The sequence below is a fragment of the Odocoileus virginianus genome, chromosome 6, assembly GCF_023699985.2.
Source record: "Odocoileus virginianus isolate 20LAN1187 ecotype Illinois chromosome 6, Ovbor_1.2, whole genome shotgun sequence".
Classification (NCBI taxonomy): Eukaryota; Metazoa; Chordata; class Mammalia; order Artiodactyla; family Cervidae; genus Odocoileus; species Odocoileus virginianus.
The window spans coordinates 542,857-567,481 of record NC_069679.1 but is presented as its reverse complement, the minus strand read 5'-3'; the positions used below and the strand labels follow the sequence as shown (position 1 = coordinate 567,481).

Genomic DNA, 24,625 nt, shown 5'->3' with positions numbered 1-24,625 from the left:
CCTTCATAAGTGTCCGTGTCCAAACTTCCTTCTCCTATAAGGACACTGGTCGTCTTGACATATTGACTAGGCCCATCGTCATGACCTCATTTTAACTTGATTGCCTCTGTGAAGACCGTGTCTCCAAATACAGTCATAGTTTGGAGTATAGGAAGGTTAGGACGTCAACATATGAATTTTGTTGTGGTACAATTCAGCCATAACAACTAATTTCCCTATAAATGGCTATTTTGCAAAATTTTATTTTTAAGAGTACGTGCTGGGTAAAGCTGAAATAAGAACATGGAATAAGAACACTAAGGGCCATAGTTTCTTGCTTCGACTACACATCAGAATTGCCAACCTGAGGATCTCTGTAGGTGTAGTAATACTTTCACTAAATTACCAAGATTAAATTATCTGTAACTTTAATTTTTAGAATCACACGCTTCTTTCATTGTGTGTCATTGAAATGATAATAGAAAGCTCTCATTTTAAGTGTTCAGTGTTTTTATTTAAAACATTTTATTATAATTGCTAGTAAGACTGAATGCCTCCCACCACCACCCTCACCCCCACCACACACACACACACACACACACTTCAGTAAGATTTAATTAACCATTTAGGTCCAGATAGATGGCACTGGTGGTAAAGAACCTGCCTGTCGATGCAGGAGACGTGGGTTTGATCCCTAGGGTCAAGAAAATCCCCTGGAGGAGAAAATGGGAACCTACTCCAGTATTCTTGACTTGAGAGCCCCATAAAAGAGGAGTTTGGCGGGCTACAGTCCACAGGGTCACAGAATCAGACAGGACCGAAGCAACTTACACACACAGAAACAAGACATATATACATATTGAAAGTAAAGGTTCTGATCTTGTTTTTCTAGTCATTATTAGTTTGATGACTTAAAATACTTATCAATTTCTGCACATCTCTTTCCTCTGTAACATGGATGTTGTTACACAAGCACATGATTGTGAGATTTAAATTAGAATATATATGTTAGCACTGTGCTTAGTAGCAAAAAATCAATTAATATCTGCTGTTATTAATATGGTTAATTTGGATAATTGCAGGGGTAATGAAAGCAGGCATGTATAAGATCCAAAGATGTAATTTTTAGCATAATAGATATGAGTGTTGGTGAGGGAGAGACTGGTCTGATAGGGATGGGAGATTTGTATTAGGATAGTGTTTCAAACCATGTCAGATATCCCTTAAAGGTGCTTCAGTATGGACAAGGAGTCCTTGGTTGGGAAGGGGAGGGGAAAGGCCACTTTTTTACCAAGAGGAGCTTTTGTTTTCATCAGTTTTATATGTTGATTATTTGCTTTAAAAAAAAAAAAGGTTGAAAATTCCTGTTTGATAGTACTAGGCTAGTGAATGGTTAGGGAGATGAAAGCAAATCTTTAGTAACCCAAGGTAGATGCTGAGGAGATGAAAGAAGTGCAAAAATTTCAGTATTGAAGACCAGTTAATCATAGTAGTATTGAGCCAAGGTCAGGATCATGTCTGAGGACGACTGATGACTTAAAGTCAGAGCAGCTTTATGGTAAAATTTCTTAAAGTGAAAGTGAAGTTGCTCAGTCATGTCCGACTCTTTGCGACCCCATGCACTGTAGCCTACCAGGCTTTTCCATCCATGGGATTTTCCAGGCAAGAGTACTGGAGTGGGTTGCCATTTCCTTCTCCAGGGGATCTTCCTGACCCAGGAATCTAACCCGGGTCTCCCGCATTGCAGGCAGATGCTTTACCCTCTGAGCCACCAGGGAAGCCTGTTTCTTAGAATTGACCTTATTTGCAAATTATTGATGAGAAGCCAGAGATCCACAGAATCTGGAAATTTGATTAATCTTGAAACTGAAGTATTTGCAGAAACTAAAATATGGATATTGAAGTCTGTAGGAATGATGGGTGTGGAAAAGAAACATGTCAGTTGGATACTGATAGCAGTTAGCTGCTGATAAAATAGTAGGTGTTAGTATTAATAGATAATGGCAGCTTGTGGTTTGAAAATTATTATAAATAAGTACAAATTTTTCAGGCAATAAAAAAATGAAATAGCCCACTAATTAGAAAGTGGTAATACTGAATAAAGGTATTTTCCATTTAGTCAGGGAAGGAATAAGAAATAGGAATAGGCTTTGCTTCCATTAGAGAGTTAAAATAGATGAAATGTTCCTTGTACAGCCAAATTGCTCCTGACGTAAGGAGATATAGACAAGAAGTAAGACATTAGTTTAATGTGAAGATTTCTCTTGTAGAAAGGGAGTTCAGCAAAAGACAATATTAGGTTGATACAAACACAATTATGATTTCAGACCATGAATTTTAAATCATTATTGTTGTTCAGTTGCCAAGTCGTGTCTGACTCTTTGCAGCCCCATGGACTGCAGCACGACTAGACTCAGACACATCTTTATTAATCAAAATAAGAATCATTACAATTAACACATTTTTGCCAATGAGAAATAAATTTGCTTATTCCTGAAGCATAAAAATCCATGCTTTGGGATTCAGTGAACTGTTGGAAAGCATTTTCTGCATCTTGTTAGTTGTGGAAGTATTTTCCCTGCAAAAAGTTGTCTAGATGCTTGAAGAAGTGATAGTTGGTGAGAGCTCAGTAAATATGGTGGTTGAGGCAAAACTTTGCAGCCCAGTTTGTTCAACTTTGGAAGCGTGGGCTGTGCAAGGTTCAGTCGGGCGTTGTCATGGAGAAGAATTGGGCCCTTTCTATTGACCAGTGCGAGCTGCCAGCATTGCAGTTTTCAGTGCATCCGATCAATCTGTTGAGCATACTTCTCAGATACAATGGTTTTGCTAGGATTCAGAAAGCTGTAGTGGATCAGACTGGCTACAGACCACAGAAAAGTGACCATGGCCTGTTTTTGGTGCATGTTTGGCTTTGGGAAGTGCTTTGGAGCTTCTTGATCCAATACTGAGCTGGTCGTCATTGGTTGTCCTGTACAATGCACTGTTCATCACATGTCACAATCTGATCAAGAAATAGTTTGTTGTTGCTGCGTAGATTAAGAGAAGACAACACTAAAATGATGATTTTTTTAAATTTCCAGTCAGCTCATGAGGCACCATTTTTCAAGCTTTTTCACCTTTCTAATTTGCTTCAAATGCTGAATGACCGTAGAATGGTTGATGCTGAATTTTTCAGCAACTTCTCGTGTTGTTGTAAGAGGATCATTTTCGATGATGGCTGTCACCTGTCATTGTCAACTTCCGATGGCCAGCCACTAGGCTGCTCATCCTCAAGGCTCTTGTCTCCTTTACAGAACTTCTTGAGCCCCCATAGCACTATATGTTTGTTAGCAGTTCCTGGGCCAAATTCATTGTTGATGTTGTGAGTTGTCTGCACTGTTTTACAAACCGTTTGAACTCAAATGAGAAAATCACTCAAATTTGCTTTTTGTCTCATATCATTTCCATAGTTTAAAATAAATATAAAATAAACAAGTAATAAATCATTAGCAAAAAAAAGCAAGAAATGTGCATTAAAATGATATATAACATAACCATATTTATTTAGAATGTATTCCAATATCAAATGGCAAATTTCAGCAATGCAAAAGCTGCAGTTACTTTTGCTCCAACCTAATAAACCGAAGAAGGCATTCAAAAATATAGAATAAGGTTGGTGGCTGAGGTTTAGAAACTGATGAAGCAGAATTTTAGAAATTTAGAAGCAGAATACGTAGTGCAGAGGATTCATATGTTAGGCAGTATAAAAGGAGAGTATTGTATAGAAGAAAGAGGTATATTGAAGAACACAGGGGATTCTGTATTTCCTGGAATTGGATAAGTTCAAAGGAATATCCAGGCACAGACATATTGGGATGAATTAAAATCAGTATCACAACTGTAAGTCGTTATATTTTCCCTGTGTATCCTGGAGGCAAGATAAAGTATCTTCTTTATGTATTGATACCATTACCATCCTCTTCAGTCTTTGTAGGCCTCTGGCAGAATTACAAAATCTCCCCAAGGTAAGGAGGAAGAGATATGAAGACTCAAAGGACAGAATAATTTATATCTCAGTACTATCCCTTACAAAAATGAGAATGGATATGGTTTTTATAATAAATGTATTTAAAGACATTTCACAGCATACTTCTTGGACATCCATTGATGAGCACTGAAAATACAAAGATGAATAAGATCGCATATTCAGGGAATCCAGAGGATATTTAATCAGTTGAACATAAGAATAAACTGGTTGATTTCTGTGTGCTTTCATCCTGATATTCTTAAATATATTTTACTTAGTGGTAGAAGATGATGAAGATGACTTTCCTACGACACGTTCTGATGGAGACTTCTTGCATAATACCAATGGCAATAAGGAAAAGGGTAAGTAGTAATGTTTTCTCTCTCAGGGTATGTGGGAAAAATATACTTTCTAAAGTTACATAGTAACTAACTATTTAACAGGAATAATTATTTAATGGAGTAATTGGAAAAAGTCTTTTTTAAGTTGGAACATGAAAGTTTCTTCTAGGAAAAGATCATGGAGGTAAAATACAGTCTGACATTAAATAATATGACAGCTTATCTGACAGATATTTTGTTCTAAATTTTAGACATTGGCCATTTGTTTCAGTAGTGTTTGGTAGAATCAGTTTCTAGTACTGAAAAAATTATTTGTTAGGAAAGATTGTAATGAAACTTGAATGTTTCTTTAATGTTATTTCTGTCTTTAATGTTCTTTTCTCTTTCCACTTGATAAACTGGTTTTGCAATGTATTTAATCAGTGTTACTAAAGGAAAATTATTAAAATAGCTGCTTTCATAGCACAGTTGTTCATAAATTCAGGAACAAGGTGGTTTATTTCATATATCAGTTAATAACGAGTTACTTTTTGGATGGAATTCCTAATTGTTCATTAGATATCTGTGTTTTTAATAATACAGATGAACATGGAGGGCATTATGCTAAGAAATGAACCAAAGACAGATAACACATGGTATCACATATATGTGGTATCTGCTGGGAGAAGTTAGGTTGCAACAGAAACCCGTGACTCGTAGTCAGTGCTTTCTTTTAATATATTCTAAGAAAAAGCTGACATGGATTCTTAAAACTTTAAGTTGCAAATAAGCCTTTGTGAGAAAAATAAGTTAATCTAATTATGCTTATTTTTGCTGAAGTTAAGAAAGAATACGAAGTAAAATCTGATTGTTCTTCAGTTGCTAAGTCCTGTCTGACTCTTTGTGACCCCATATACTGCAACATGTCAGGCTTCCCTGTCCTTCACTATCTCTTGGAGTTTGCTCAGATTCATGTCTGTTCAGTCCGGGATCCTATCTAACCATTTCGTCCTCTGTTGCCCTCGTCTCCTTTTGCCTTCAGTCTTTGCCAGCATCAGCTCTTTTCCGGTGAGTCAGCTCTTTGCATCAGGTGGACAAAGTATTGGAGCTTCAGCTTCAGTATCAGTCCTTCCAGTGAATATTCAGGATTGACTTCCTCTAGGATTGACTAGTTTGATCTCCTTTCAGTCCAAAGGACGCTCAAGAGTCTTTTCTAGCACCATAGTTCAAAAGCATCAATTCTGTGCTCAGCCTTCTTTATGGTCTAACTCTCACATCTATACATGATGACTATTGGAAAAACCATAGCTTTGACTGTATGGACCTTTGTCAATAAAATAACGTCTCTGCTTTTTAATACGCTGTCTAGGTTTGTCATTGCTTTTCTTCCAAGGGGCAAGCATCTTTTAATTTCATGGCTGCAGTTACCATCTGCAATGATTTTGGAGCCCAAGAACATAAAGTCTGTCACTGTTTTCATTGTTTCCCCATCTGTTTGCCATGAAGTGATGGGACCAGATGCCATGATGTTAGTTTTCTGAATGTTGAGTTTTAAGCCAACTTTTTCACTCTCCTCTTTCATCTTTATCAAGAGGCTCTTTAGTTCCTCTTCACTTTCTACCATAAGGGTGGTGTCATCTGCAATCTGAGGTTATTGATATTTCTCCCAGCAATCTTGATTCCAGCTTGTGCTTCATCCTGCCCAGCATTTTGCATGATGTCCTCTGCATGTAAGTGAAATAAGCAGGGTGACAATATATAGCCTTAATGTACTCTTTACCCAATTTGGAACCAGTCCGTTGTTCCATGTCCGGTCCTAAGTCTTGCTTCTTGACCTGCATGAAGATTTCTCAGGGGACAGGTAAGGTGGTCTGGTATTTTCATCACTTGAAGAATTTTCCACACTTTGTTGTGATCCACACAGTCAAAGGCTTTAGAGTAGTCAATGAAGCAAAAGTAAATGTTCTTCTGGAATTCAAGGAAAGATATATAGAACAGTGAAATAGAATTGAGCGTCCAGAAGTAAACCTTATTTCATAGTAAAATAAATATGATCTTTTATAAGAGTGAACACAAGAAAAAGAAAATAGGTTTTTAAACAGCTGTATTGAGATGTAATTAACATACCATACACTGTATATATATTTAAAGTGTACAGTTTGGTCAGTTTTAATATTATCATGATGCTATCACCACCATCAAGACTGTCCTTCAAAAGTTCCCTGCCTCCATCCCTTTTGTCTTCCCTTTCTCTCCACTTCTCAACCAACCACAACCCTTCTGTCACTGTAGATTAGTCTGCATTTTCTATAATCTAATGAATTCAGTTCTTCTTGCCTGATCTCTTTCTTCGTTTGAAATTTCTCATTGTTATGCATATCATTATTCAGTGTCTTTTTGTTGCTGAATAGTATTCCCTCGTACAGATGACATGACAGGTTTCTTCAGTCCATTGTCTGTTGGTGGAAATTTGGGTTGTTTGCAGTTTGGAGCTGTTATAAATAATGTTCCTGTGAACATTTAAACACAGTTTTTTATGGACATATATTTTATTTCTTTGGAGAGGTGGCATGGTTGAATCATATGATAGGTGTATATTTAACTTTTTAAAAACCTTCCAAACTACTTTTCACCAGTCATATTTGAGAGCTCAAGTTCCTCCATATCCCCACTGACTCTTGATGTGGTCAGTCTTTTAGTCTTCTAATAGGTGTATAGTGGTATCTCACTGTAGTTTTAATTTGCTTTTTTCTAGTATCTATAAGTGTTGAGCATCTTTTTATCCGCTTATTTGCTGTTCATATTTCTTGTTTGGTGAAATGTGTATTCAGATCTTTTGTTCAGTTTTCAATTAGATTATATTTTCCTGTTGAGATTACTGTGTATTGTATTGATATATTAATATACTGAGATATTTATATTAATATGTAGTATATATATGGATAGATAGATAAAGAATATGTCCTTTATCATATGTATTCTGTGCAAAGGTTTTTTTTTTCCAGTCTGTGACTTGTTTCATCATTGTTTTAAAAAAATTTATGTGGATATTATACATATTTGAGGTGAGACTTCCCAGGTGGCTCATTGGTAAAGAATCCACCTGCCAAGCAGGAGATGTGAGTTCAGTCCCTAGGTCAGGAAGATCCCCTGGAAAAGGAAATGGCAGCCCACTTCAGTATTCTGGCTTGGGAAATCCCATGGACAGTGGAGCCTGGTGGGCTACAGTCCTTGGGATCGAAGTGAGTCAGACACAACTGAGCAACTAAACAACAACAGAAACACATTTAACGTGTTCAGTATAGTGATTTGGGGTATATGATTATGGTGAAATGATTACTGCAGTCAAGTTCTTTTAACATATTTTTCTCAGTTACCATTATTTTATTATTAACTATAGATTAGCTCTCTAGACTTACTTATCCCACAGCTGAAACTCTCATTCTTTTAACAGTGCCTTCAAGAGTAGAAATTTTAAAGTTTGATGAAGTTTAGTTTGTCAGTTTAATTTTTGGATTGTCGCTTTGCTGTCATATCTACATTATGAGTTTTTAAAGTTGGAAGTATTATTTCATAAGAGTTCTATTGAAATGGTTTCTTATAAGTATAGTGCTCTGGGACTTCCTGACTGTCCAGTGATTAAGACTCCATGCTTCCAGTGCAGGGGGTTGTGGGTTCGAACCCTAGTCAGGAAACTAAGATTGTACATACTGCTCATGGTGGCCCAAAAATAAATGAATAAAGCTTAAAGATATTATTCTGTCTTGTTTGCATCTTATGAGTGTTTTTTTTTAAGATTGTTCATTTAAAGACTAACTTTAAATTAAAATTATAATATATGAACATAACCATTTTTATGTATGCATTGGTCCCAGAATTATATTCAGACATTTACTTAAGTTTCTTATATTACCTTATTCATTTCAGCACTTTTTTTTTAATTCAGATTTTTTTTAAAATTCAGGTTTTCTCAAAATATAAGGTAGTTCTTGCCATAATTAGGTCTCACTCTAGGCTATCTGTTATTATTAAATTATTACTTCTTTTAACCACTTATTCACTGTGTACATCTTGGCAAACAGATTTCAGGAAGCAGAATCAGAGAAAAGAACTTGAGAGTGCATATGTTGTCCCAAGCTTCTTTGCCTATAGAGATGGATGGAAATTTTTAAGTGTTGGCCAACAGGAAGGCAGCTCCATTTTGAAAGTTCTGCTCTTATAGTTTTCTAAAAAATACCTAATTTTAAGTTGTAATGAGGAATGATTTCTTTGTTAAAAAGATTTATAGTGAATAATTTTTTTTTCCCCAGTATTTCCACATGTAACACCAAAAGGAATTAATGGTATAGACTTTAAAGGTGAGGCGATAACTTTTAAAGCAACTACTGCCGGAATCCTTGCTACACTTTCTCATTGTATTGAGTTAATGGTAAAACGTGAGGATAGCTGGCAAAAGAGAATGGACAAGGTAAGATTCTCTTTTCTTCTTTTAAAAAAAATAATCAGATTTTCTTTATATACCAATCAAACATTTAAGCCTAACTAACTTCTTAGGGAAAGATCTTTTGGCTGTTAGAAGTAGCAGGTGGTGCTAATTCTCTAAAACTTTAGAACATCTTAAATTCACTTTTTTAATGAGATTCATTGGTTATGTATTTGGTTATTGTATGGTATGCGTTCTTCATTGGATTTTAACATAAAGGTTTTTCTAATGATAATAGTAATGCTTGGAATAGAAGTATGAACCATTTAACATTTCCTAGCTTTATTGTCTGGAGAAGGAAATGGCAACCCACTCCAGTGTTCTTGCCTGGAGAATCCCAGGGACAGGGGAGCCTGGCGGGCTCCCATCTATGGGGTCACACAGCATCAGACACGACTAATGCGACTTAGCATCAGCAGCAGCAGCAGCTTTATTGTCTAACACATGAATGTATACTTAAGTTATATGAACTACTTGGTGTATATAAAAAGTACCGATTTATAAAGTTAAATATTAACTTACTGCATTCATGGCTGTGTATGTTTTCCAACATCACTGGTGTCGCTTAACACACATTTTGTTGTTCATTGAACATTTGCTTTATGTTCCCCTTTTCTACCTTTGTTTAAACTGCAGCACTGATAATGTTATAATATGAATCTTTAGTTCTAAATGTGAAGTAGAGTTTGGCTCAGTGAATTTGTTTAGTAGGAAAACTTTTGTTTATAATTTAATATCATAAAAATGTTAGAACCAAAGCATATCTTAGAGAGTTTAGTTGTAGTGCAGTGCCATCATTTTATAGAAGAAGCAGCTGAGGCCCAGAGGCTTGTCTAGAGGTATTAAGTAGCAGAATTAGAAGAATTTTACTCTTCTATATTTTAACTCTGGATATTAGGGCAGGTGTCAGTCAGAATCGTATCACCAATTAGTGAGTCATATTGCTTGCAGTATTTGGAGGTCTTAGCAATTTGAGCAGAACACTAAGGAAGCAGTGTCATCACTGATGTAATAGCAGAATGGCTATAGGTTTAATAGCACTTGATGTTTAAAAAAGGTTCGCATGTTCTCGGGTGCAGGTGAAAGTAAGCCAGGTTGATTGACTATGTTTTCTTTTAAAACCAAGCAGTAAAAATATCCATTTAAGGTACATACAGGTACTTCATTATTATTCTGGAGGCAAACTGTTACCCCATCAATGATTTCAGTTGTGGATCATAGTGAATTTTTAGAAGAGTCACACACAAAAATAAAGTGTGAGGAAACAGGACATCCCCTTAAATTCACTAGACTACTGGTTCAGGAGAACCTTTCAACTTGTCCGGATTAGCTTATTCAAAACTTTTTGGTAGCTTTCTCTTAAGCACCCCCTACCCGCAGTCTACTAATCTACTAGAGAGTCACCATCTCCAGTCATGTGCTCTTAACGACACTGCCTAAAAAAATCCATTAAGAATAACACATGTCTTCCCCATCTTTTTGGCAATCAAATTTCTTGTTTGAAAAGGGACATGGATTTGTAGTTGTCTTCAATACTGGTAATCTTATCCATTGTCTTTCTTTACTGGGTAGCACCAGGTAGACTGTATCAAAGAATCTGTGGAAAAAAAACACATTTTTGGTACCATATTTAGCCAAATAACAGCACAAAAGATGGTAGTATTAATTGAAATCTGCAAACAACTGTAATTTATAGTGCTGTTACAAGTCTCATTCACCTTTTCCACCATCACGTTTTTTCTCAAGGTTGATATAGAATCCCAGTTACATTTTGCAGGAAATGTAAATGCATGTGTGCATATACAGTACATGCACATATATTTAGTATGTATGTACATATATATTCTTATATATATACACACACTCTGTAAAGATTAGGAAATTCTTGAATAGAGAGAGTTGTTTATCAACAAACATGTCCTTGGCTCAGCTGGCAAAGAATCTGCCTACAATGCAGGAGACCTGGGTTTGATCCCTGGGTTGGGAAGATCCCCTGGAGAATACTCCAGTATTCTGACCTGGAGAATTCCATAGACTGTATGGTCCATGGAGCAAAGAGTTGGACACGACTCAGCTACTTTCACTTCACTTAGGTAATTGGTATAATTGGGAAGGAAAGTACAATGATAGCAATATGGTTTAATTGAATTGTGTTTTTTTCAAGAAGTATTTGCATGCTTGTTGTGTGCTAAACTGTAAGCTGGAAATGAGGAAACAGTAATGAACAGGAAGTCATTCTTGAAGGATGTTAAAATCTAATGAGAGCAATTAAATACGTGATAGTTGATAAAATAATAGCTACCTTTTATGTATATTTCTAATATATGTTTATCTAGTATATAGTAGATATACATATATAGTAGATATGTATAATATATATGTAAATCTTTATAGTCTCCAATTTTTTGTTTAATAGCTCTTATGTAGATTTCTAACACTATATACATTGTTCTTATAGTTAAATAATTTAAAATTAATATTCTTCAGTGGTGATGATTTTTCTCAGTTACCTGTATAAATAATTCCTTCTTTTATAGAAGTATACTTAATTTTTAGCCAGTTATGTCCAAGAATTCTAAGATTAAGCAGTTTTAGTTGTTAACAATATTAATAAGAGAAAACCTATTCATCGAAGATGTTTGCTTATATTAATAGATTCACAGGTGTATAATTTCACATGTTTATTCACTTTCCTCAAAGTCTTTAGTGTTATTGCTGTTCTGTGTGTTTTTGTTTTGTCCATTTTTTAAAATTAAGGTTTAATATATATACAGTGAAGTGTACCAATCTTAAATGTACTGCTAGATGAGTTTTATACATATGTATACTCCCCTGTAGCCACTACTGAAATCAAAATATGGAAATTTTATAACCCCCCCCAAGTTTTTCATGCCTTTTCCTACTCCATACCATATCACAGCCTCAAGAAGTAACCACAGTTTTAACTTATTAATATATCCTTATAGATTAGTTTTGCGTGTTCTTGGACAGCATGTAAATGGAATCATACAAAATACACTCTTCTGTCTGGCTACCCCCTCCCCAACACTGATTGTGAAGTTCCTTCATCTTGTAACTTTTAGTGATGGTTTGTTGTTTTTTATTGTTATAGAGTGTTATTCCTGTATACTGTTCCTAATATGATGCATTTCATTCTATGACTTTACTGTGTTTTTTCCTTTTTCCTGCTGATGGGCATTTTTTTATTTTGGCTCTTGTGAATAAAGCTGCTGTGAGCATTGTTATGTGTATTTTTGGTGGATACATGCACTGTTTTCATTTGGGCATATACCAAGCAGTAGAATTATCAGTTCATGAGGTATATACATAGCTTTAGGTGTATAGAGGTAGACAGTTTTCCAAAGTAGTTATATCAGTTTATAGTCCCACCAGCAAGTAAGTGAGAATTTTTTTGTGAGTGATTTTTTATATTTTAATTTTAGCCATCCTGATGGTTCTGTAGTCCTGTCTTCATTTCAGTACACAACAATCAGTTTGTAGACCCAGTATACTAATTCATTGATTTGCACTAGCTTAATTCACATGGGTTTTTAGAAGTGGTTAAGCTCTGTGTGAGTTCTGTTTGGACTTTAACCCTTAAATATTTGAGGTGAAGGAATAAAGGTGTTAGGTTCTTTATATTAATAGTAATTCTGTTGGGCTTTAATATCAGATTTGATCCATTGCAGTCCATTGTTCTAAAAAAGAAAGTTTGAGGTTGGTGCCAAGGCCAGCCTTTTAAAATTTTGTCCTTGGATCTTTTAGCAGATTCTGAGAGCTATAGACCTTATCTATAAAAGCAGAAGGTTAAAGTAGAAATCTAAGCTCTTTTTCAGCTCTAAAATAATTTAATCCAGCAGTTGGAAAGTATAAGAAACATCTCCTAGAATATCTTTTTTGCAGTTACTGGTTTTACCAATTATTGAGTTATTTTTTTCCTGACACCCGTTACTTGCTTTTTTTCTCTATAACAAAATAAATTTAGCTCCTACTGGGGGAAACAGACACATGAATATATATTATAGATGTTTCTCTGATGCTAATTTATCTTTTTTTTTTTTTTTTGAAATGTAGACACTTTGGTAGTTACTTAATCCATTTAAATATATAACCTACCTAGTGTGTGTGTGTGTTAGGTGCTCAGTCATGTCCAACTCTTTGCGACCCCATGGACTGCAGCCTGTCAGGCTCCTCTGTCCATGGAATTCTCCAGGCAAGTATACTGGAGTGGATTGCCATTTCCTTCTCCAGACCTACCTAGTAGGTGATCTTAACGGTAGCTTGTATGTGATATATGGCCCAGAAAAAAAGTGTATTCTTTTGAATATTCTTGAGCAGAAGAATACTCATGTTTTTCTTTTCTTTTCTTTTCTTTTTTAGCAGAAGAAAAATTCTTACAGGAATTAGAGTTATTTTTTTGCCAAATTGTAAAATTTTGGTGAAATGTAAAAAAAATCCCATATCACATGATAAATTCTTCATCTGGTTTTATTTTTTAAAGGAAAGTGAGAAGAGAAGAAGGGTGGAGGAAGCATACAAAAATGCTGTGACAGAACTTAAGAAAAAATCCCACTTTGGAGGACCAGATTATGAGGTATGAAATTACAGTTTTGGTCTTAGAAAAAGAAACACCTAGAAAAAACATAATATATATTGATGTCACAAAAGTGATTTTTATATTATGCTTTTGTAACCTTTAAATATTTTGAATATTTGATAATATATATACTAGGCTTACCCTGAAAAGATTTTTTTTCCTAGAAAACTTTAAAAGGCTCATTACTAGCCCCGTCTACTTTATAGGACAAGTTTCTGTCTAGCCTGTGAGGGTTATACTTATTTATATTACCTTGTAACTCTTTCTTTTTTTTTAATTTTATGATTTAAAATCAATAGCTGCATTATTTTTTTTGCCTGCGCTGTGAAGCATGTGGGCTCTTAGTTCCCTAACGAGGGATTGAACCTGTGCTCTCTGCATTGGGACTGCAGAGTCTTAACCACTGGACCTCCAAGGAAGTCCCTGATTCTGTTCTTTTGTTTTTGTTTTTTTAAATAAAAGCAACCTACAGAGGAAAGCTCACGAGAACTTGACTGGTGAAAGATTTTAGTCTGCGCTGTATACTGTGAGGTCTTATCCATAGCAGAGCATGAACTGTTCTAATTGCCTCACCTTTATGTTTGAAAAATGTCTGAAACCAGCTTCTTTCCCCATTTTGTTATTTGTTAAGCAGTTAGTAGAATCTGCATCTCCATATACACACACATATAGGAGTGCAAGCAGTATCATTGACATGGAAGTAAAATGTTTAAAAAAAAGACATTAGATTGTGTTTAAGAAAGTAGAAAAAAAATTCCTTGCCGTTCTTATTCTAGAAAGGAAAAAAAGACCTGCTATTGACAATATTTTTTATGTTGGGATTGATTTCCAGCTGTGAAAATCCATAGTAGGAAGTCTCGAGTGATAATATTTTTAAATTAATAAGCTGTCATTTCATTCCTTCTAGAATGTATAAAAATTACATAATCAGCTATCGTCTTGGATTTTAAAGTCTAGATTATGGAAATATTAGCTGTTAAAACAAAAATTTTAATTTTTATTCTGAAGCTGAGCAGGTTGATTTGCTATTTTAGGTTTGTTTGGGGGAAACTATGAGCCTTTACAATTTGCCCTATTTTTTTCTTACTGCAAAGATGCATTGGCATATCCAGTCACGTCAGTTGGTTCAGATGTGTGATGTACGTTGCATGTGTGTATGCATCCTCTACAAGTGGCTGTGCTTTTGTGACCTCTAGTATTATATTATTTGTGTGACAAGTAGTATAACTTATCACAGTGCAGTACTGCCTAGCCCATTGTGTTAGTTAGGCACCTGAGCTGACTGTGTTGGACTTCTGAACAAATTGGACTTACGAATGCACTTTCCAGATGGAACTTGTTTGTTCGTAGGGGACTTACTGTATGATTTCATATTTGTCTTCCCTTTTGTCATTTCAGAGGAGAGAAAAGGAGGGTCCTTGTGATAGGTTTATATGTTTATTAGTTTAAAGAAATTGCTTTATTGATGTAATTTAGGCTTTCTTTTTAAAATGTTTATTGGTTATTTGCATTTCTTCTTTAGTGGCTCTCTTGTACACATCCCTTGACATTTTTATTGTTAGAATTTGGGTGTTTTTCCTCTCTTGATTTAGAAGATGGACAGGACTGACTTCATTTCTCAATTATTTTCTTCTTTTTAACAGTTAAAAAAATATCTTATTAGTTTTGCCAATAGTGAAATAGTGAAATTTTATACTATCTTGTATTTAACTCACAGGCTGAATACAGTTATCTTTATGTTTTTTTCATGTTTTAAAAAGTATTCTTTTCTTAGCCTAAAGATATAAACTGAGGCAGTCTCAAATTACCAGAAATGAGTTTATTTGGGAATAGCAGAGATTATGATTTGGGAAATGCATGCCAAGTAACAAGTTACAGGCAATTTTGTAGAGGCTGTGGGGCTAGCTGTATTTTATGGGCAAGGAGAACAGACAAGGGTAAGTCCAGCCAGAGTCTAAGCAGTAAGTTCATTACCTTGAAGATGGGGAGAGATACTTGGCAGATGGTCGTTGGTCTGAAGATAAGGCTCTGTCTTCTGTTGATCTGGCATTTATGGGAAATCATTCTCTCAGTTAAGTTCCATTCTTCAGGTACAGGCATGAGATTCCCATTTTATATTGTCAGATTCCATTTTAGATTGAAATCCTTTCACACTGTACTTCAAATAATTATGTATATTTTCTGTTCTTTTTTTTAATGATCTCTTCTAAATATATTAACACATCTGATTTTTTAAAAATTATGATGTAATGGAGGAATCTGTAATTTTATAATCCAGTTGGAATGGTTGACTAAACCATCTTTTTCCCACCTAGTTGAAATGCACCTCCCTCTTTCTCTTTTAATAGTTAAGGGGACTGCAGTTTTTTTCTCATCAGTTCTCTGTTGATGAAAAATTAAGAAAGAAATGGACATTTTTATTGGAGCCAAATTGAGGATTATAAACCAGGAACAGCATCTCAGAAAGCTCTGACGACTGTTCCATCCATTAGAAGTGTTTTTGAGACAGAAGTCTCTACATCAAGTTAAATGATGTAATACTGGCAGTTTACACAGCTCTCTTCTGCAAGTGTAAACTGGTAGGTAACATGACTCACTCCAATATCAAGAAGGAAGGTTATCTTTTAAGGAGTTGGTGCTAGGAGAACATTGTGCTTTAAGATTGGGCAGGTGTTTTTGTTGATGGGGAAGATTTGGTCATGATGCAAGATGCAGATAATACAGTACACAGTTGCAGGGAAAGGGGAGGCCAAAGGCAGAGAAAAAGTTTTTTTAAAAAACACTAAAAAAAAAAACACTTAAATTTTTCTTGTCTTGCCATAAAATAATTTTATTTCACAATTTCCCTCTTTTGATCGTTAACCTTTTGATAGAAAGCATTAGGCAATCAGATATCTGGTTCCTTGACGCCAGGGTTGTTGCTCACCTGCCCTTGATCAGTCCGTCATGTCTGTCTAAGCTGGGTCTCAATAGCTCAGTTCTCTTTTGGCGGGGGGAATTACACCAGCAGAATGTTCAACAAGTACTGAGAGCCGATTCCAGGTTGTCCAATATGATTTAACCCAAATTTCCTCACATGTGCATTATGTATGCCCATTAATTTATAGAGCACTATATAGATGTGATCTACAAACTCAAATTGTGTAGACATCATTATTTTACTGTTAGCAGGTGACACACAGTATGGAAGGCAAGAAACTATCACTTTGTAATTCCACAACTGTAATTTAAATTGTCAGGAGGACCAACAACATCATTAATAGATTTAAGCCAAGATCCTCCTAAACTGAACTCTTTTCCTAGTGTTTCCCCTAAACTGGGAGGAAGATTGCTATTGCTCAGAGTGGAAATTTAGATTTTCATGTGTCATAAGATGAGTTACCAAATATTGTGGCCAAATGGTCATACCATTGGAAACCTGATAGGAACCAGTGTACTCACATTACAGATTGACAGAAGCTACCCATAAGGGACCTTAACTCCAAGGCAAATGAATTATGTGTTTTCCTAACCAACCTGGGAAAAACCAAGGTCATGAATTTGTTCTGTAAATCCATTGTGTCATTGTGGGAGCTACCCAGTATTCACCATCTAATGAAATGGGTTATTTGGCTAGATTCAGAATAGGCATCTTTACTTGGCCAGATAAGAGCATGTCACTTAGGGATATTGGCAGTGATATTAGCTTGCATGGTGCTAGAGTTTCTTTAAAATAAAATGTCCAAGGGCCATCCAGTTAGAGCCTTGGAGAGGAGAAATTCAGCAGGGAAACCTGGGACATGGGTAATTGGCCCCAAACCCAGTGGTTAGATTAATTTTAAACTTGCAAATATTGAGTCCAAGAAAGAAACTGAAACCAAAAAACTGACTCATTAGAACAGACCCTGATGCTGGGAAAGATTGAAGGTGGAGGAGAAGGGGACACAAAGGGTGAGATGGTTGGATGGCATCACCAACTCGATGGACATGAGTTTGTGCAAGCTCCCAGCGTTGGTGATGGTGAGGGAAACCTGGTGTTCTGCAGTTCACGGGGTTGCAAAGAGTTGGATACCACTGCGTGACTGAACTAAAGAAAGAAGTACATTTGATTCATAAGCAAAGATATGAGTTCCCCCCACCCCACCAAAAAAATGAGCATAAGCAGTTATCAAAGTTACCAGTATACAGACCTGGTCCAGCATCTTGGATTAGCTGTCTCATTCAGATGTCTTCTTGTGCTGGTCTGGTAATACTGTTTTTAATTGAAGTCAGGTGTCAGAAATAGGAATTGCAGTTTATTTAGGAGAGGAGGCCTAATACAGTCCGTTCTAATGTGACTGAGTCCTTTATCTGAGACCTTTTCCAGTAGGAATAATCTCCTGGTTGTAGGTCATGGCACATCTGATCTTCATCCAAAGTTAAATTATTGTGATAAGCTTCAGAAACATACTTTGAGTGCCCTTTTAATAACTAAACTTTACAGTAATATGACAACAAGGAAACTATCTCGGAAAAGAATTTTAGGCAGTAGTGAAGACCTCACTTAATAAAACTAGAATTTAATATCCACTTAAACATTATCTTTCTCTCTCTAAAATTACCCTATAATTTCTACCAAATACAGCCACATTAAGACTAATTTGTTCACAAAATGTCTGATTAATTGACCACATAGACTCTTTAAATTGGCTGTGATGGAACTTTTCATAATCTCAGATTGAACCTAAACTCTCAAGGCCAAGAAAGCCACACCAAAGCATGTCATGGATTCTGCCTGTGATAAATGTAGAGTTGGGTGCTGGGTTTAGGTGAATTTCTGAATCCCTTGAGATTCCTGTGCCTGTTAGTAGGTGGCCTTCCTTGTATACCTGCTTAAGTTGCTGGGAACCTAAGAGTTTACAGATTCTATCAGGTAGGGAGAAAAAATAAATGTTTTAGTTTTATATACAGAGGTGTAATTTAAGGGTTCCTTTATATCTGGAAAGCAGATTAAAAATGAATATAGTATTTCAGACAAAAAAAAAACAAAAATTATAACCGTACTCATAAGTTCATTCAGTCCTGTGAGACTAATCCTACATCTCAGTATTCAGTTAGCAGTTTTATGAAACCATCCAGTTTGCCATCAGAAGTCTTTAATTTCTTAGCCAGTTCAGTGGTATGATCTGAAAGTTATCAGAAACCTGGACTTGTAAGGTTTCTGTACTGTTCTTTTTATGAATCTTCTTGAAAATGAAGTATTTTTGCCCGGATATTGGAGTAAAATAATAACTTTCCATAAATTACAAAAGATTTGAAAAGTTAAGGTAAAGACCTGATTCCAGTCCAGTTGACAAACTTGGTTACTGCTGTGACATAAAACAATTTAAGATAATTTCTAGAATTATAACTGATAACATGTTACCAGGACATTTTAGGAGTTCCATATAATTTCTAGAATTTCTATAAAAGTGTTAGTTGCTCAGTCGTAAACAACTCTTTGCAACCTCATTGACTGTAGCCCACCAGGCTCCTCTGTCCATGGAACTTTCCAGGCAAGAATACTGGAATGGATTGCCATTTCCTCCTCCAGGGATTGAACCTGTGTCTCCTGCACCGCAGGCCTGTTCTTTACTGTTTGAGCCACCGGGAAAGCTAGACTTTCTAGTAATAACATTTACCCATTTAGGACCTCAGAAGTTTTATCACCACTCAGATTTAACAATACTTCCCATGTATTTTAACGTACCAAATAAGCCTAATTTTTAATTACTCTTCTCTCTGAGCTGGCGAGATATACCAGGGACCCTTTGAAAAACCTCAAAGTTAACTAAAGGTCCGGTGAACTTCACTTAGAAGTTGATCTTTGGAAAGTTTGTCAAAACTACCAAAAACTTTCAAAAACCTGGTTAAATAGGATCATAGGTCATTGTCATTTAACCAGCATGACAGTAAAAGAGCTCAAAGGTTGTCATAAATCACCAAAAGGCAAAGAAACTCACACTCTCTCTTACTAAAAGCAGCTCAGTGTTTTAAGAAAACTTTGTCTTCTTAGAAAACTAAATTCAAATTTCATATACTTTACCTTTAAAAATAATTTTCTTAATTCAGTCTTATCTTAGCCATTCCCAACCATGTACAAAACTCTTTTCTCAGTGTTCCTTTTCCTCAACCCTTTAACAACTTTCTGTATCCATATTATTTTTCCCATTTTTTTCATTTCCATTCAGAAACAACCAGCTAGCTCTAAGACAAAACTATCCCATCTTCCCCTTTTGAAAAAAGCCTTTCCATTCCTCATACTTTTTATTCATGTATTTAAATTTTTTTATTTGTGTATTTATTTGGCTGCACCAGGTCTTAGTTGGGGCACACAGAATCTTTAGCTGTGGCATGTGAACTTCTGCATGGGAAGTTCCCTGGGATCCAGTTCCCTGACCAGGGATTGCACCTGGGTCCCCTCCATTGGGAGTGTGGATTCTTAGGCACTGGACCACCCCAGAAGTCCCTCTCATACTCTTTTAGTGAAAACATGCTTCCTATCTTCCTTGCATACTAAAATGTTTCCCTTACTATTTTAGTAGCTTTAGTTGTACATATTATAATTCTTAACCTTAAAACCTAGTTTCTAGTAAAAAGTAAGCACTTACAAAGTGTCTTTTACATTATTCTTTAGATTGGCAGGTTCATAAATACTATTTGTTTCTAGAAAACATTCACTTTCTTACAGAAAATGTCTTAATGTGGCATCATATTAATAATCCTCTAAGTACCTTTTAGGAGTTTCTCTGCAAAAGGAAACCTGTGTTCTGTAAATAATGTTCCAGTATCTTACTTGAAAACAACTTGGGTATTCAGTGGATTCCCATTATTTAATTTAATTAAGCACAACTCTAAAGTTCAAGTTACCAAAATCCAGAAGGAGTATTTTATATAAACATTCCCAAAGCATAAATTGTTCCTAAAGGGTTAAAAGTTTCATCATATTTTTATTTTTCCTTGCTGAACAATTTTCTAACAGGAATACTAAGATTTTATTTGATTTCTAGTAAATTTAAGTATAATGAAAGTATTATGCTCTAAAGACATGTCTGTACTAATTAAGCCAAGAAGCTTAAGCTAACTTAATAACAGATATTAAGTCAGTACTAAATATATTGTGGACCATATAAACTTGAAATTCATTCTGACCAGGTTCTTATATATTTCTGAGTACTTACATAAGAGCTTAATTGCCTTTAAACCAATTAAATAGAGCTATTTTACCAAATAATTCTGACAGTACCACACATCTACAGCACTCATATATAGATACGAGAAAACACACAGGCAGAGACCTCATAGTACCTGTTACTAAATTTCAGCCGGAAATCAGGTATAGTGATATAAAATCCATCAGTTATAAAAGAGGTTGAATTCTAATTGGGTTTCTGCCAAATGGAACAAATCAAGATCACCTATGTAGATTGCTAAACCCTTTTTACTAGTATTTATGAGAGACACTTAACATTTCTATTTGAGAAGTCAAGTAACAAGTTGTCTACCCCGCCTCAAGGCCAGAATTTTTTTTTTCCCTCTATTTACAAACCTCTTAAATAGGGGAGATTTGGGGAATGGTAAAAGGATTGGTGGGCTTTGGATTATTTCTGGAGCCACACTTCTGGTGCTGTAAAGACTAGATTTGTAAAATAAGTTTTTTGGCTTGGCGCTTTCCCCCCTCCCCTTTCTCAAAGAATTGGGTGGCCATCTCAGGGACACCAGAGGACTGACATGCCCACTCACTCACGTTGGAATCTTTCTTCCCTTCATCTAGCTTACAGGGGCGGGGCGGGGGAGAGCCTCTTCCCACCTAGCCCTCCCAGATTCCTATCAGGCTCGAGTATCACCTGTGGTCAGTTTAGTCAGACCCTTGGCTTCCCACCTCCCAGCTTGGTAATCCATTTGTAAACAATTTTGAGGATTCTCCATGGGTTTAAGAAATTCTAACTGTGGCCCTTGATCTGAAGAGGCTTGCCTACAAGCCTCATGTGTTCCCTTTCCTAAAAGTAACCATTTGATAGTGTTTTCTGAGTAGAAAGGCAATTAGGACGGAAGATTATTAATAGAGGGGAATAGCAGTTAAAGTTTACGTACCTTTTATATCATTAATCTTTTTTTAGCCTTCTACAAGTCTTTCAATGAGATTTTTGAAATTTTGAAGTCTTTGGGGACTTAGGTATACCAGTTAAAATAGGTGCGATATTTAAGATGAGAACTCTGTAAACTTTTAACAATTTAGTAGACTTTCCCACTCAAAGGGTCTAAGAAGCTAGCCTGATGAATATTTTTCCCTGCTAATATAATTTTAGAAAAGAAAACCGATTTTTAAAATCAGTTTGGAAGTGCTAAAAGAACCTATTGCAACCATTTTAGGGGTGAAATCCTCTAGTTGCATTTAAGAACTTGCAAGCATACATAAACCCTGCTGGTATTCCCATTGGTGACTGTCCATCCAAAGGGTTTGGCTGTAAGGCACAATTTCTCATTATTTTGTAGCCTAATTCAGATGTGGGATATGAGATGTGATCTGAACAAGATTCTGAGGACAGTGTGGCAGATCAGATGTGTGCTTGTTCTGAGTCTAGCCCCAAGGAGTTCACCTCACAGGGCATGGTTCTCCCTGTGGCCGCCTGCAACTAGCACGGGTACTTGGAGCTCTAGGTTATCGGCCTCAGCTGTGTTTGTCCCTCAGTTCCCCCCATGAGTAGTATTTACTTAATAATTTACTTAAATGACTGTAGTGGAGCTCCCTTATTCTCAGAGCTGAGTAATTCATTCTCTCATTTCACTAACAAAAGCTTTGTTCAGATCATGTATCAGTCCCCCTTCCCCCCCCCCCCAATTTAAGCCAAATTTAACAAATACCCAGCCATCTGTGTTTCCCTGGCCCCCTTGTCCAGAATCCCTAGGTCCTGCCTAAGAAATGCACAAGTGCCCCTTGAGACTCCAAATCTTGAGTGAAATAGCATGAATAAAATTTTCAGGATCGTCATTCAAACAATGAGATTTGGATACTAGGAGAACTCACCAGAACCCCTGAGGAGTCCTGATAAGATGGTGGGCTTTATGGGCCCTTGCTTGGTACTGAGCATTGGTTCTATGTGGGCTTCCAAGTGTCGTTTAGTGGGTATCTGATATTCCTGCCAGCTAAACCATGCATGTTGATGAAAATTAATCAGTCTGTCTGAGAAAGAAATGGAAAATTGTATTCAAGCCAAATTGAGGAGAGCTGTTCTGTGCGTTAGAAGTCAAAGCACAGTAATGTAAGTTTTTTGAGATGGGGCAGTACATCAAATGATGTTGACAGTTGGCACAACCCAGTTCTACAGGAACAAAGTGATGTCGTGTGATGCCTTACAGGATCAAGAAAGAAGTTTATCTTTTTAGGAGTTGTCTTGTTGATACTAGGAAATTATTGCACTTTAGGATTGAAAAGTGAAAGTTGCTCAGTCATGTCCTACTCTTTGCGACCCCATGGACTATACAGTCCATGGAATTCTCCAGGCCAGAAGACTGGAGTGGGTAGCCATTCCCTTCTCCAGGGCATCTTCCCAATCCAGGGATCGAACCCACGTCTCCCGCATTGCAGGCGAATTCTTTACCAGCTGAGCCATCAAGGAAGCCCTTAGGCAGGTATTCTTCCTGATGGGGAAGATTTGGTCTTGATGCATAATGCAGATATACAATAAATAATGGAGGGGAAAGGGGAGGGCCAAAGGGCAGAGAAAAGTTTTTTTCTACGTTAAAATTTTTATCTTGTCATAAAATACAAATTTTATTTCAAATCCCTGTCATTTCAAGTTATGTAATCCTTAAACTAGTGCCTGTTCTTACACCTTTTTCTCCTTTTCAAGTTTTGAACCATTGGATTTTAGATACTAATTCAAAATATGACTTTGTTTTGTTCTTATCAAACATTCACAGTGTTCTAGTTATTGAACAAAGATTTACCTGTTTCTGTCATCTGTAGCCTCAGAAATTACAATCTTAAATCCATTCCTTAAGATTTAACTAATGCAAGACACCGCTAGGCATAAAAGTGAACAAGCAAACATTTTTAAAATCATGAATGAAATTTTAAAAGCCCATTATCGCCATCATCATTTATCTTGGTTTTATAAACACTGACAGTGAAAGTCATTCAGTTGTGTCTGACTCTTTGCAACCCCATGGGCTATACAGTCCATGGAATTCTCCAGGCCAGAATACTAGAGTGGGTAGCCTTTCCCTTCTCCAGGGGATCTTCCCATCCCAGGGATCGAACCCAGGTCTCCTGCATTGCAAGTGGATTCTTTACCATCTGAGCCACCAGGGAAGCCCTGCTGGGCATGGGTGATATTTTAAGAATGAGACAAACAAGGATCCTGCCCAGGGACCTTGTTGTTGTTGTTTAGTCAGTAAGTCATGTCTGACTCTTTGCAACCTGGTGGACTACCTGCCAGGTTCCTCTGTCTGTGGGATTTCATAAGCAAGAGTACTGGATACTGGAGTAGGTTGCTATTTCCTTCTCCAGGGGATCTTCCCGACCCAGGGATGGAACCCAGGTCTCCTGAATTGGCAGGTGGGTTCTTTACCACCAAGCTGCCAGGGAACCCAACTAAGTACATAGAGTAGGAACACAGAGTAGTTAATGGGTGATTAGAATGTTATGGAACACTTTAACACTGGGAGGATATTAAGTCAGGGAAGGCTTCCAGGTGTAGTAACATCTGAGCTAAAACCTTAAGAGTGACTAAGCTTAGTATTTGTTAACCAAGTGGATAGCCTAGAAAGTGTTTGCTTGTAGGCGCTGAAGAAAAAACATTTGAAGACCAGAAGGAAAAGAGAGCATTTTGCCACAGGGTAACACAAAGCACTTATATGTGGAGGGTGGGGCCTAGCTGAAGTGGGGAGTGGCAAGACTGGCTGGAAAAATCTGCCTCAGGCAGTGGGTTTGAGGCACAGGAACTTTTCAGATTTACAGTTTAGAAAAGTCATTCTTACTTCCTGCAGTGAGGAGAGTGGACTGAAGATGACAGTTGTAACTAAGGCCTTGGAGACTTTTTTCGGTATTACAGGTGAGAATTGAAGATAGCTTGAATTCGGATAGAACAGTAGGAATGTACATGGACAAATCAGATATTTGCAAAGTAGTATGTGGTGACTGAATGAGGGAAAAAAGGAGGAATTCAAGAACAGGCCCAGGTTTCTGCCTTACACAGATTGACGAGGAGAGGGAAGAGCAGGTTTTAGACCTGGTGCAT

General features: G+C 36.5%; 1 protein-coding gene across 2 annotated transcripts in view; it reads left to right on the top strand.

Moving 5' to 3' along the window:
- CERT1 (ceramide transporter 1) overlaps positions 1-24,625 on the top strand; it is a 123,600-nt gene that overhangs the window by 67,708 nt on the left and 31,267 nt on the right. For both annotated transcript variants that reach the window (XM_020880904.2, XM_020880905.2), the window contains exons 6-8: positions 4,264-4,347; positions 8,616-8,773; positions 13,290-13,382. In XM_020880904.2, the coding sequence (XP_020736563.1) occupies positions 4,264-4,347; positions 8,616-8,773; positions 13,290-13,382 (335 nt within the window). The remainder of the gene's footprint in view (positions 1-4,263; positions 4,348-8,615; positions 8,774-13,289; positions 13,383-24,625) is intronic.